Source organism: Centroberyx affinis, unplaced genomic scaffold (assembly GCF_046629955.1).
Source record: "Centroberyx affinis isolate AG114_WGS23_722 - 3 ecotype Tasmania unplaced genomic scaffold, CSIRO-AGI_Caff_v1 ptg002635l_1, whole genome shotgun sequence".
Classification (NCBI taxonomy): domain Eukaryota; kingdom Metazoa; phylum Chordata; class Actinopteri; order Beryciformes; family Berycidae; genus Centroberyx; species Centroberyx affinis.
Window position 1 is genome coordinate 367,088 of NW_027280828.1, and position 14,431 is coordinate 381,518.

The 14,431-nt window shown below is 39.6% G+C and overlaps 2 protein-coding genes across 4 annotated transcripts; both read right to left on the bottom strand.

Moving 5' to 3' along the window:
- Positions 1–1,381: 1,381 nt before the first annotated feature.
- Positions 1,382–6,832, bottom strand: LOC139657175 (SLAIN motif-containing protein-like). The gene is made up of 9 exons (XM_071534933.1): positions 6,726–6,832; positions 6,172–6,243; positions 4,449–4,895; positions 3,689–3,828; positions 3,445–3,576; positions 3,160–3,258; positions 2,858–3,076; positions 2,104–2,262; positions 1,382–1,688 (listed from the first exon to the last, which is right to left on the bottom strand). The coding sequence occupies exons 3-9, from the start codon at positions 4,850–4,852 to the stop codon at positions 1,387–1,389; spliced, it is 1,455 nt and encodes a 484-aa protein (XP_071391034.1). The 5' UTR covers positions 4,853–4,895; positions 6,172–6,243; positions 6,726–6,832; the 3' UTR covers positions 1,382–1,386.
- Positions 6,833–6,885: 53 nt separating this feature from the next.
- On the bottom strand, positions 6,886–12,342 carry LOC139657176 (ribose-phosphate pyrophosphokinase 1-like). Of its 3 annotated transcripts, none has more exons than XM_071534936.1 (7): positions 12,082–12,342; positions 10,881–11,066; positions 9,790–9,886; positions 9,311–9,435; positions 8,962–9,135; positions 8,190–8,349; positions 6,886–8,034 (listed from the first exon to the last, which is right to left on the bottom strand). In XM_071534936.1, exons 1-7 carry the CDS (start codon positions 12,201–12,203, stop codon positions 7,942–7,944), a joined length of 957 nt encoding a protein of 318 aa, XP_071391037.1. In that variant the 5' UTR covers positions 12,204–12,342; the 3' UTR covers positions 6,886–7,941. The 3 variants fall into 3 exon arrangements, with proteins under 3 accessions (XP_071391037.1, XP_071391036.1, XP_071391035.1); XM_071534935.1 differs by having other exon boundaries at positions 9,790–9,888; positions 10,868–11,066; XM_071534934.1 differs by having other exon boundaries at positions 6,889–8,034; positions 9,790–9,888; positions 10,877–11,066.
- Positions 12,343–14,431: the final 2,089 nt, after the last annotated feature.

The window sequence follows — 14,431 nt, forward strand, 5'->3', positions numbered from 1 at the left end:
CAACAAGAGAAATGTACTTCCTTGAGAGAAGATGTAAATCGGCCTTTATGCATTTCCCTTAAATAAATTGTCGCCCCAGTAGAAGAATTTGAGGGCTCAGTTCCTGGAAACAGGTCAGACTGAAAAACTCTAAAGATAATATGTTCTTTAATGGGATATTCAGATGTTTTTTTTGCATGAAAGTAGTCTTGCCACCATCAAGGTAGTCAATGTAGCAATCACACTTCCTGTTTGCAAACTGTTTCCTGCAACTCTGCAGAACATAAACTATTCTGCAACCTACCACACAAAAGTCAAGTTTGACTTCAGATCCAGATTCATATCAGGGTCCAAATCTACATAAGATTGTCAATTTGTGACCCAGGTAGACATGCAGTTTCAATTAATCACATTGTTGCACTATCTCAATCCAAGCAGAAACTTGTGCACTGTCATTGCTTCAGGAGCTTCTTCTCACACAAGTCGTTTTACCAGCACCACAGACACCAAGTCCTTCATGTTTTACATTCTTACGGCTTCAACAACTTTACGTCAGTCCAAGGCTCCTTTCCTTGTGCAGCAGGTTTTCACATTCATGTGGACAGCGCTCTGAGATTTTCCCCCCACAGGATTTCCTCAAGGTTTGCTTCCCATCATCAAGTGCTGCTTACGTTGCCAGCCATCCAGCCTCCTCATCAGCAATCAGCTTCAAATGAAGATGACTCACATCCCAGGACTAATGACATAAGTCTTTAATACACAGCTCCAACAAGTGCTGCATGCCAGCCTAATCCTCTGACAGTCATCTCAACCAGCGATAGATCAGAGCAGACATGTCTGAGGTGTTGATGCCTGCAGAATCACACCAAACCACATCAGACACTGTAAAGTCTTCTTCACCTCCACAAGGTCTTTTGGATGATGCCATTCAATTCACGTGGGTGTAAGGCCCAACAACCTCATTAACCAATATGAGCCCAGTCTGGTAGACATGAGCATAAGTCTGTTCCTTCCTGGCCTCATGTCTGACATTTCCCTCTGCAATCTGTCAGGTTGTCAACTCCACTCTGTCCAACTGGCACAAGATATGACAGCCAAGACTCTGCTCCAGTTTGAAAAGGTGTCATGGTTTTGCTGATAGCTGCATTGCTATACTGCACAACAAAGGAAACAGGGAACTTGAGTGTAAAAGCTCTCTAAAAAATCTTTCACAATTTTTCACAATTTTTCACAATCTTTCACATTCAAAGTGAAAGTTATCTACAGGATTATGGATCTTGAGAATAAAATCAGTAAATGATTACAAAATGATATGACATGAAACATTTCATTATAATGGCTTTAAAAAATTTTAAGCTCTCTAGCTTACTGTTACCCTAAGAGTGAGGGATTCACTGGTGACATTTTTCACCTGCGGGAGGGCGGCACATTTCCACCCCAAGCTAACATCGCAGCCCTCTCAGGAGAGGCAAACACACGTCCGTGACCAGACAGGTATCCTCCTGCAGAGAATCCCTTGGCAGGGTGAGGGATCCTTGAGCTGGAGGGGCTGAGGGACTGAGACCTCTGCGGCCTTTTAACGGCTGTTGCTGGGACGGATGAGTCTCTCAAGGAGCTCTGGGATCCCGCCGACGAGCCACCGGAGCTCATGTAGGCTGCAGAAAGTGACGAAGACCAGCAACTCTTCCCCATTCTGGCAGGTGATACACCTAGGAGAGTATCCATTTTTGTTTTTATAAATCCTAGAAATACACTCTCTCCACAGAATCCACAGAAAATTGTTAAATCATATCTGTAAATTAAACTACAGACAAGTACCACACTCTTTTCCACATCACTGACTTGTGTGTTGAAATCCATTTAAAAGTAAAACCTGACAAGTGATGTTGTGAATTTGTGAATGCGTGCATGTGAGTTACGATGAGTAGCAAGGGACTTCTTCAGTGAGGAGCTCTCATTTCCATGTCAACATATTCAAAGCAGACAAATTTGGATGAGCCTTTTAAGACTGAAGATATGTTGCTGTGTTGTAATAAAAGACACTTGTTTGTGTTTTTCTGCAGTATGCATATGCTGTATTTTCTTGAAGTCAACTTATTAAATCACTAGAGAACACATCCCAACCTGCTGGAGGTCTTAATGCAACAGGGTAAGAGAGAGGGCTGATGTGGTCTTTGCCCTCCACACTGCGGCTGTCCCTCACAGCCTGCAAGGAGCGGAGGCTGGTTCTCAGAGGTGAGGGAAGACTTGACCTGCTGCTCCTTGATGCTGCTGCTGCTGCTGCTGCAACACACATCAGTGTCCACACACAGAAATCCAGTCTCAAGTACTGTTTGTGTGCTAATACCTTAGAGAGAATGTTATTATAATCTGTAAATATCTTCAGTTTCTCAAAAAGTATTCACCCTGTTAACTTTTTGCTCATTTTCTTGTGGCAATCAAAAAAACAAATCAAGATGCGTTCAAATAACATCAAAATGTAGTTAGTAAAAATGTAAAAACTTGTTTCATTTAGACATAATTCTGGTTAATATAACAAGAAAGACAGAATTAAAACAATTCTTCAAGGAGAGTATTATTCAAAAAATCCCCACTCCAACCTAAAGAGGCCTTTTGTATAATATATGCTGGGAAATGTTAAGCAACTTGTTCGCCTCTGAGGCAAATCAGCCCAAATGAAACAACTGGGTGACTAATTTTACATTGATGTTTTGATGTTAATACTTTCACACAGATTTCAAGACTTTCATTTTCTTTTTGAAGAAATATCCTAAATAAGTCCATTTTGAAACCTTTTGTTGCACAAGATAATGTCCCAAAAGTCAGGGGGTCTCTCATTTCTTGAGTCACTACAGTGGATGCATGACACTCTATTTACCTCTATTCTGAGCAAGCTTGAGCAGCTTAAACTGGGTGACTTGATGGTGAAATCTTGAAAGCTGTGGGCTGTGGCAACTCTGCTTAGCTGAGGATGTAGGGGACTGGCAGGGAGAGGAGCTCCGTGACGTGGGCGTGTTGTTAAAATTTGATGAAAGCAACATGGATGAGCCAGGGCTTCCAGGTGAAGCAGGGGTGGAAACATAGTCCTGCCTTAAACCTGGAGGACATGGAACAAAGTCATCTCCCTCCAACATGAATCCAATAACAGTTAAAATCAAGAAACGGCATTTCCATACTCACTATCTTCCTGTATACGGGCCATAATGTGGACGTCTGTCAGGTCCTGCAGTCTGTAGTCCATGGTGATGGAGTCATGTGAGACACTTGGCTCATTGTAATCTGTGCAGGTTAAAAATTACAAGACGATAAGATATGATGGGGTATTTCTAGATGTTGATTGTTGTTTCATTGATATCCTTTTGCAGCACTGATTTTATATCATTTTTATAGTCAGCCAACAACTCAGTGAACACTTTGCAGAAAAAGGAGTAAGAAGGCTTGTAAGGCTCTCATCATCATCACTACCTAAACTGTCAGAGGTACTGTGTGCTGTATTCGCTGGTCTTTGGTCCCCAGTAGAGTCCAGACAGGTGTAGCCGGTCTCATGGAAAACCACAGGACGTCTATAGGAGCGAATGCTGAGGAAACTCCTTGATCCTGAGAATACAGAAATATTATCACCAATTTTGAATCAATCTGAATATGAAGAATGTGAATCAATCCTAGTGCTGACAGTGAATAGGACTTTGAGTCTATGCCACTTGCTTACTTTGATCCAGAATATTTCTCAGTACACGACATGCCACCTCCATCTCAGGACTGGGGTTATCCAGGACTTGTCTGCACCACTTGAGAGCAGACTTGTTACTTTCCTCCACAAACTCTTGTTTCTTTGGGGACTCATATAACCTGTGAGGAAAACGAGGGCACATTTCCTATAGTCGCTAAAAAAAAACTAAAAAAATCTGCTCCCTCTCTATGTAAATAAGTTGTAGACAATTCCTCTACTGTTGGAATGGAATAACATAGACTACCTGTTCAAAAGAGTTTTAAAGTCAAATACCCCCCGTCAGACTGCCTGCCACATCAGCTCTCCTGATCAGTCCAATAGCCTCTTATCCACCTCACTGGCTACTGTCTAACTCCTACCTCTGATAGTGTATGATGACTTGTGTAGAAGCATCAGCCGGGCTGATAGGCTTGTTATTTACCTTTTGAAAGTCTCTGCCCATCTGACAGATGAACTCCTGACTCATCTATACTGTTTCTTATATTTACTGTATATTATTACTGCACAATTATGATTAGTAGTAGCGGCAGTACAAGTAATAATAGTGTATTTATTGCTCATTGTGATTTTATTTATTGCACTTGTCACATTTTAACCAACCTGTGAAGCCAAAGGCAAATTTCCACTACGATGCACAATAAAGTTCTATTCTATTCTAAAGGTCAGATGAAAAAATGAAATAATTTAACAAACAAATCCCAGTCTCAGAGAATACACTGTCAGTCTTGGTGGCACCTACCAGCTCTCTTCATCCTGCACATCGTCCTCCACATCCAGAAGCTCCACCAAGTCCAAAGCAGACTGTTCTTCTCTTGGCTCACTTTCCCAAAGCTCTTTTTGCCACTTAGTGTTGACCGTCCCATCCATGTCACAGCAAGGCAAGTGTGAATTAGAACCAAAGTTGAAATTGTCTAGTCGTTTTCTGGTATCAGCAACAAAGGACGGACTCTCCGCACTGCTGACTCTTGCTGACTCAACGTCCATCCAGATGCTGCGGTGTGAATCTGAATTGCCCTCCAGTCTAACAAAGTTGCTTTTGGACTCAGCGCTGAAAAGATGATGGTGAGCATTTGCATCAAACTCTGCTGGTTGGTTGTAAATATTCCTGCTCCTCTCACTCTTCACTTGGTGTTGGAGTTCCATTCTCTGAACTAAAGTTAGCTGTTAGCTGTTACTAAATCACAACCTGCAAAAATTGGGCGAAAGCTTAATTTAAAATCAGCCTTGAATATAATTTCTCTATAAGTTCTAGCTATAGTAATTTTGCTATGCACACACAGCGACTCTGTAGCTTCCCCATACAATCTATTGACCCAGATTTGATGAGCAGGGCTGTTAAGTGCAGACACTCAACAGATTGGATGGCTTTAAAGTGGCATCAGGAGTTTATTGGATTAAAGAGTGCACATGCTGCCTCTGAGGAAAAAAAAACACAGCTACTCAACATCAGAGGATCAACACTAATATGGACAATACTTATAGTCAAGGTAATGGCTGTTAATCAGTAGCTAGTTTTGTTTTTTGTTTGGTGTCACATATAGATTTATTCAGTATTTGACATTTATTTGTTGCCTGTTCTCAGTTAATCGTCTGTCCGGGACTTTTGGACTTTTTGCATTCAAAGCACCAAGGAGGAATTTCTCTGTTTAAAGTGTGTAATTGCTTTTTGCTGAGAGATGGGAGTGTTGTCCCCTCTTTGGGCTCTTCCTCTGAGAGAATATCACTTTGAGAATATCACACACACACACATACACATTCACATACGACTAAGATTTACAGTTTCTCTTCCTGCTATCGGAGACTTAATATTCTGTCACACCAAAACCCCTTGCTGCTTTATTTTATAGCATTACATTTCAATTACAAATATTATCGAACTGTGAAAAACTTTTAATACTTTCAGTTGCAAGGAATTTAATTGTAGGCTGCTTGGCCTGTGGCAGGGTTACACCTGTTTTTGTTTTGAGTAAAAGAGGGAAAACTATGCTGCTGCATTGGTTAAAGATTGAAAGATTGAGGATCAGGGCCAGCCAGAGTTTGATACAAGTGAATTTGTATAGGCTTATATGAATGTCTTTTACCCTGTGTGCCCCATAAGGATTGGACTTGATGAAATACTTTTTGCAATTTTTATTCTGTAATTAAGATTGACTATTTTTGTTTTCCTGTGTACTCTGTGTGTTTGGAGGTTGAAAAACTTGCCAGCACCATTTCTACTAGGTTCTAGTGGGTATTGGTGCCATTTGTAATCCTGGATTATTAGTGTAAATAAATGTATTTATTGACAAAATGGGAGGATCTGGTGAAGTAGAGAGGTGTTCTTCATGAGATGTGACAGCAAGCACTGACCCTGAACCAGCTGTTAACTCATCAAGTCAAAACCACTGGGAACAAAGCACAACATATAGTAGTATGATAATTTCCTGCAAAGGATAATTAACAGCGATGATAGATAATCTCACCAGGTTATGATGATACATCTCCACTAATGTGTGTGGGTGGACTACTGTGTCACAAGACCGCTTACTTGCAACCTGAGGAGGATTAGAGGAGAGAGGGAGGAGAAAGACATTTTAGTGACTGGCTGTATTGAAAGCCTCTCTTATGACCTATATTCTGCACGCTTTTTATTAATGATGATAGAGTCTGCTCGTACATGCACTGTAAACTGTGGTAAGTACATTTGTTATTATACTGTACATCCTGATAAATACAATTCACTAAAGAAGGTAGTTCATTGCCTTCTTATAGGAAGATATAGGAAATTACAATTCAAATGAACTTAATAACTTTTGTTGGCCATGCTTAGTATGCTTTGTGTTCCCTTGTATATTTAGATTACTATAATAATTCTACTTCATTCATATATATTAATATTTAAATATTTGGATAATAACTAAACCATCTGCATCACCAAAGTACCTGTAATTACAGCAATATAACAGTTTTCACTGCTCCCTAACCTCCTCCTTTTACAGGCTCCTAAAACAAGAAATTGAATATCTATTTTCCCAACCTGAATGCTCAGCTTTCTTTTACTCGATGATTCTTTATAATGGTCCATGTTTGTGGGTAATACTTCTGCAGTCGATGGAGCTTTAGCACATGAAGAATGAATATTTTTTCCAGCCACACGTCTGATAAACCAACAAAATTTCATTTATTTAGCCCAAGCATTATTGTTTGGTGATTAAAAAAAGCCATCAGTCTGTACAGATTGAGTTATGAAATATTTCACATAATCAAATGGTTTAATACAATGAAGCATATAAAGGCACTTAAATATTCCACTGCAAATGTATCCTAAAAACTGACATGAAACCAACCATGAAAAGTGGCTGGGTAGCCTCACTTTTCAGTGTTCCACTTAAAGCCAATTGCCCCAGTAATGATTTGAAAATTTGGCCTTGAATGCAATTCAGTGGTTTCAAGGGTCAAAATGTGACACATGATTCTAACCCAGTGAATAAGACACAGTAGGTTTTCTCCTCTGCCAATACCTGCTAAACTCCTGAACCTCATTTTGACTGGGATTGTGAGTGGTGGAGAAAATCTTATATCAGTTTCTGAGAAGGAGCTGATGAATAGGAATGGGATGATGAAGTAACACTAAAAATATCTAATGCGTAGAAAATAATAAGCTAGGAAATATCTTACCTTATCTTATCTTGTGGCATTGGCAGCTATAGTTTAGTTTTCACCATATCAATTGACAATGCCTTAATGAAACAATACAGCATATTTACATAAGCTATTTAGTTACAATCGAACAGGTCAAATAGCCAGCGGTCAGTGCACAGCAACATAACTCAGTGAGACAACTCACATACTGAAATATGAAAATTTTATTGAGAATATAAAGCCAAATGCGACAGCAGGGACAGATCACTGGTTGATGCTGGGGTGGTGGTGAGGTAAGAGATGCAAAAGCAGCAGCAGCAACAGTGGCAGCAGGGCAAACAACAGTAGAGACAGAGTTTGACAGCTTAAATAAACCGCCCACCCTATTGGGCAACGGCAATATGTGAGCTCAGCTGATTTATCAGCTGATGCGCAGCCTGAACTAGCTTCGCAGGATTCACTTCACAGCAGTCAGGAGAGTTTACCATAGTGGAGTTCCTGAGTTCCTCCAGTCATGAGGAACTGGGTGGCGATGTTGAGACGCTGCTACTCCACACATTCCTCCTCTGATGCCGCTGGCCTGTGGTTGCTGGACGTTGGTCCCACAGATGTTACAAAGGCACGTTGTTGAAGAGGTAGGACACAGATTCTCCATTGTGTGTTCGGCGAATGGCTTCTGCCAGGATTATTGCGATGTCAATAATCTAGAGGGGTTCAGTGCAAAAACAAAAACATTGAGCATGAAATCAAAACCTCAAAACAGATTTTGGGGAGATTGTGGGGAGTGGGATTGGGAAAGGGGGTCAGGCTAATCTCAGTAACCTTATGTATGAGTTGCTTTTGTACTCAAAAGACTAACCTGTATTTTTGAACACTGCTTGATTTTCTCCTCCTGAGGGATAGTGTTTGTCACAACCACAGCTTCAAAACCGGCGGCGTCAATGCGGGAAATAGCAGGACCAGAGAAAATCCCATGGGTGAGGATGGCGTAGACTTTCGTAGAACCAGCTGATACAAGCCTGAATATAAAAAACAATGTGGACCAAATCAAAAGGAAATGTCTTGTTCTAGGTAGAAACAGTCACAATGTTCATGCCGGCTATAATATACAGATTAAAGGATAATACCAGTGTAATTATAGTTTTTTCCTATCACCATTAATGCCCATGAAAGGTCTAGACCCACCGATGTGTTTGCCACAGTCAGAGGCTACTCCTGTTGTACTGCAGGTTTGCCCAACCTCCTGGAAATTATAGGCTCCTGTTGTTTTCAAATACTAGTGTAATCCATCATGTTGAACAGCATGTGTGTTGTATTATTTCCTAACATGACTTTATTGCGTTTAATGGGGACAATTTTCACTTCATTTCTGTGCAATTACTGTTTCAGAGTGAGACTTCCTGCTTCTCCTCCTTCCTGCTTCTCCTCCTTCCTGTTTTTCTTTTTTTGTTCATATTTTTTCCGTCTGAATGTTTGTTACTGTTTTGTATTGTCTGAATATGTTTCAATCTACAGCTGGTCGGAACAAGGCAGCAACATGTGAACTTTGGATTTAGTTAAGACATTTTTTTGGTTAATGTTAAGTTGCTCTGCTTTGAATACCAAAATTGCCATAATAGAGACACACTAACTTATCTGCTGCATGGCAGATTGTGCCACAAGTATCCGCCATGTCATCAATCAGGATGGCCACCCTGTCTTTTACGTCTCCAACCAGAAGCATGCGGTCCACTTCATTGGCCTTCTTCCTCTCTTTGTGGATGAGAGCGAAGTCCACATTCAGCCTGTCTGCTATGGAGGTGACTCTGCAGAGATTTCATAACAACCCCAATATTTCCACAGTTAGCCTAAAAGCAAAGCAAAATTATCTAAAAATGTAAATGATAAGGTTCCATTATCCATTAAACACCAATGTAACAAACATTGGAGCCCACCCTTTGGCCCTTGATAAAGACAAGATGAGGGTTATTTGGTCTTTACCTCTTGGCACCTCCAGCATCAGGAGACACTATGATGCAATTCCTCCAGTCACTGATGTTGTCTTTAATCCATTTCAGAACTGCCGGCTCCGCGTACAGATTGTCCACCGGAATATCAAAAAAACCCTTCAAACAGAACAATTGGGGAAATGACAGCAGCAGAGTTTCTTTGACAATTAGCCTCTTGGGTGGTTCAGTTAAGTGTTTCTGTGTTTCACACCATCTACACAGGGTATCTGTGGGTTTCTGCAAATGGGAGAAATCTAACAGAGTTTTTTCTGAGGATTGGTTTACCATCCACCCAAACAGATAAAGTGTGTATTGGTGAGGCCTATTCGACAAGCTGAAGAAATTTCTGAACTCATGAAACCTTTAAAAATATAACCTAACCACACGATTATGTCGTCAAGGGGCACGAACAGCTGCAAACTTGCCATATATCCCTTTAAGCCTTCACTTTTTCCCTTCTGAAACACTCACTTGTATCTGAGATGCATGAAGATCCATGGTGATGATATGATCAGCTCCAGAGACAGACAGCATGTTGGCTACAAGCTTTGCTGTGATGGCGGCACGACTCTGCAGAGGAATATACATATTATCTGTTAGAAGACCTGGAAGACCTGAAGCAAAGTTGTTCCAATTACCTTTTCATAACTGGTAAGACAGATTGAGAACAAACAGTAATGTAAATATTAACTAATTTTAGATCTGATGAACATCCATACAAAGGGATGAATATGCCCATTGTTGATACTTAAATGGAAATCAAGTTTAAATTGAGCAATTATGATAATTCATCATAATTGCTCCATTTACACTTGTATTGTTTGATTTATGATTGGATCAAATGGACTGAGATATGAGAGATAGGAGATATGTGTGACCAATATAATTATTTCTAATTATAATGAAATATGACAACATAACGGATAAGATGAAGGAATATCACACACGTCATTTGACAACCCTGAGACTGTCAAATGTCAGTGGGGTAACTCACTGGTAACCTTTGAATCATGGATGTACCCTCTTATCTATTCTGTCTCACAAATACTCAGTATCACTAGCTAACTCAGCTCAATTTCAGAGTGATAAAAGGCCTTGAATCCAATAAACCAAACCATAAATAAAGCATGTAGTGGGGTGACAATGGGCCCCATTCTCCAATTGTGGATTGGGCCTTTAAGTCTGATATTGATGAATCACTTGGACATACAGTATCTTTGGGTTTTTTTTACATTTCCTTAAAGCTATCGCAGGTTTTGATATGTAGGCTATAGCTGATGTATGTGGAAATACTGCTGAGTGGTGCAGGTCTTACAGTTGTACAATAAGCCCTAATCCTTTCTATTTGGTGAACTAGTACTACTGATTATGCAAAAATGAATTATCTCTAATTTCGAGAGATGTAGGCTACTATCTCAACCCTCATTTCAATCCTTATCTAAATCCTATAACTGACTGAATATGATGAAACACAATACATGTTCAAGATAAAGTCCCAGTATATTGGCTGACTTGGAGTGAATTGGTGCTTAGAATAAAGCATGAAAACTTCCCTCACCTGCAATTTGTCCTTCTTGTCTTGCCTTGCGTATGGGAAACATGGGATGACAGCTGTCACTCGTGAGGCAGAGGCAATCTTACAGGCATCGATCATGATGAGGAGCTCCATCAAGTTATCGTTGATCTCACCACAGCCGCTCTGGACAATGTAGACATCTTCTCCTCTGACGCTCTCGCCAAACTCCACACTGCAATGGCAAATAATGTCGCAATAGCAAGCAAACACTCTAAACTGGTTACATTTGGCACACTCAGAGCCGCAGGGGTCATTCTGTAAAGGAGTAGGAAACTTTCAACCCACACATGTATTTCACATATTTCTGACAGCTTGTATGTAAGAAAACATGCACAATCAAGACTTTATTTTAGAAATTAACAGTCCATTGTCTCGTGATCTATCATTTTCAATATGCAGGGAAATAGTAGGTTATAGGCCAATGTATGGCTGCTGTATTGTGGGCTTTGTTCAGCATTCTCTCTAGTAAATGTTGGCATTCATTGTAATATGAAGGAGACGAGTGGACAGCAACCATTTTGTTTTTTTGCAGTTTTTATATTAAAATGCATTTATTTGGTGTTTTTTCATCTGAAACCTACACAAAGTACTCAAAGTGTATGCAAATATGGGTGAAGTTATGAAAACTTCAGTTACCTATAACTGACCCCTTTGCTTCAATTGACCTCATTGCATCAGGGACAAAAAAAATGCTCAACATTCTACAGTATATCCTATAATATATCCTTCTGATAATTCCTCATCAGGTTGTAGTTAAAGGCTTAAATAATTGGTTCCTTTAAGAATTGCACTAATTTAATATTTATTTCAGTTCAGTACATCTCTGGAGTGGATTTTTCATCTGAATACGAATATGTGGTTCAAGCATAAGTGGGATATTGATTCCTGAGGTTTCAAAGAAATTCAGTGTCCTCAATTAGATTTCTCCTATATTTCCATTGTTTTCATTTCTATTACAGTGCATTAAGTCATTTGAAGTACCAGTAGCCTATTCAGTAAATCGATCTGGAAGTTAAAGCAAGGGTGATTGTTGTAAACTAATTTTCCACGGATTTCATTTGTTACACAAAGATATTGCAAGTCATTTTAAGTAAAACTGCAATAAACTGCTAGCTAAACTCGCTGGCTAACGTTAATAAACTCGTGACGTCGTTTCTAACTGCTAGGTAACCGTTGGGTTAGCTTACCAAGTCTCCCCGTTGCTGAACTTCGTCGTCACCACCTTCCCCAGTTCAGTCCCCAAACAGGCAGCAATCTTCTGGGAAAGGTCAGGATGAGAGCTGCCGCCGAAGACCTTAATGTTTGACATTTCTATCAGTATCTTCTATCGGTTTATTTAATCTTACCTTAAAACTAAATTACTGCTTTACGACAATGTAAACAATAAGCTAATGCAGAGAGAAAGTATTAGACTGCGCCGTTGACCCTGGAGTAGTGCCAAGATGAGAGGGAGCCCGACTTTCGCTTTCTGTTTTCCCCCCTGTGAAACTCAGCTGACACTGTCTTGTCACAGACCTTCCTGATCCACCTCCACTTTTTATAGCCAAGGACCGCGGTGCGTTTGTTGGTAGGCAGGGACAACAGGCAGGTTGCATAAGCCCAAGCCAGGTGTTGTGGCAAAATTTGTATCCCCTGTAAATGTGTCCACGATATGCCTCGATGTCACACCAGGGAAAATAATTTGATTGTTTTGTGGATTGTTTTCCTAACACTGGCTTTTCTAAACTGCAAAATAGCCTTCTGGGATTACTAAAATAACTTGCCTAATGCCCAATGAACAGAAATGCTTGTTTATTCTATCTGATTATCTCAAACCAAAAGCGTCCATTGATTCTACAAGGAACTCAGCTTGTCATTTATTAAGCAAAACATTAATTGTTTGGATCTTCTCTTCACTAAGACTACCTACATAATTTATCAATGAAGGCCAGTTCAAAATACCATTTGAATTAGAGGTATTAAGAAGGTTGGTGCATCCTATCTGGAGAGCAGTGGGCAGCTAGCTATGAGTTAATTTCTACCTAAATTCATTTTACATAATAGCCTATGGGAAAGGATGGTGATCATCCATATACACATATACACTGCCCGTCAAACGTTTGGGGACACCTAGCTTTTGAAAGTGCTTAATAAATAAGCATGTTTTCTTTGTAGATTTGCAATAACTTAACCCCATTAAAGACTAACTAGATTTAGTTTGAAGAACAACACATAGGCTTACATGTAAATATGTGTGATAACACTAAAACAATTATACATTCATTTAAAAAACCTCCTTAGCAGCTGTAACTGCTGCTCACACTTCCTTCCTTCAGACGTCCCAGAGGTTTGTGGCGCTTTGTGGTAGGCAAAACCTTCTCTTCATACCAAAGAAGACACTTTGATGAACATGAAGCGTTGAATAAATACAGTATATCCAAAGTATTAGCCTAAATATCTATTTTATGTTAACAAGAACCATTGTAGGCATTTTTTTCCTTACTTGTTCATTGAAAAATAACAGAGAAAATCATATAGTACTTAAGTAAATTCAAAAAAGGCAAACTTTTGATGGGCAGTGTACACACAAATGCCTTTGTGCATACACAAAATTCATTTTCCTCTAAATAAAATGTACTAATCTTGGGGTTAGGATTAGACAGATTTGGGGTTAGTTACTAGTTAGCCTTATGGTTGAATGATAGAGTAGCAAGCTATTATACTCACGTATCTGTTATTAGTAATTAGGCCTAGTTACATTATGTTTTGACAAACAAGAACAGCATGACTGCCACCAAGGCAAAGAAAAGGTCAGAGAGATAAAGCCACCAACACTGCCATCCAGGCAACAACCTGTCCCAAAAAAGATCCTCTGGCTGATGACGCCCATTCATTAGCACAAAAAACAACCTGTTACCTTAACAGCTTCTTCCTACCTAAACAGTCTCCTCCTCACCATCCAGTATCTGTAAACCTTACCGGTGTTACCATTTATCATTGGCCAAGCAGATTTTGCATAATTTTGCACCACTAAAATGTCTGCACAACTCTGTACACCATGACACTTTTCACATGAAATAATAATAATTTGAAACAAACATGTGAGAAAGTCATTTGTCATTTGCCAAAAGGTTATTTGAATCAACATGTTCATTTATCACTTTTTTCACATTTGTTTTTCCAATAGCCTACTAGGCTGTAAGATAGACTTAACTGTTATGAAAGTATGGATATTCACAATTATAACTGAATGATTAGCCTATAACAACATTTAAACCTGTTAAACTCGTTTTCACACCTTTAAGTTTAGGCTGGTTTAATGCGAGGCCTATAGGTAAAAATCGAATCAATTTCTAAGATAAATTAATTATTATTTGGTTTACAGACAAGGTTTCTTGTAAAGACACACATACAATCACACAAGGAAAAACAATAGGCTACAAACAAACAAAAAACACAATAAAAACATAACATAAAACATAAAAACGGCCCCAACATGTGCCGCACAGACAAACATCGGTGGGTAAGACCAGACAAGGAGTCAAGGCCTCAGAATAA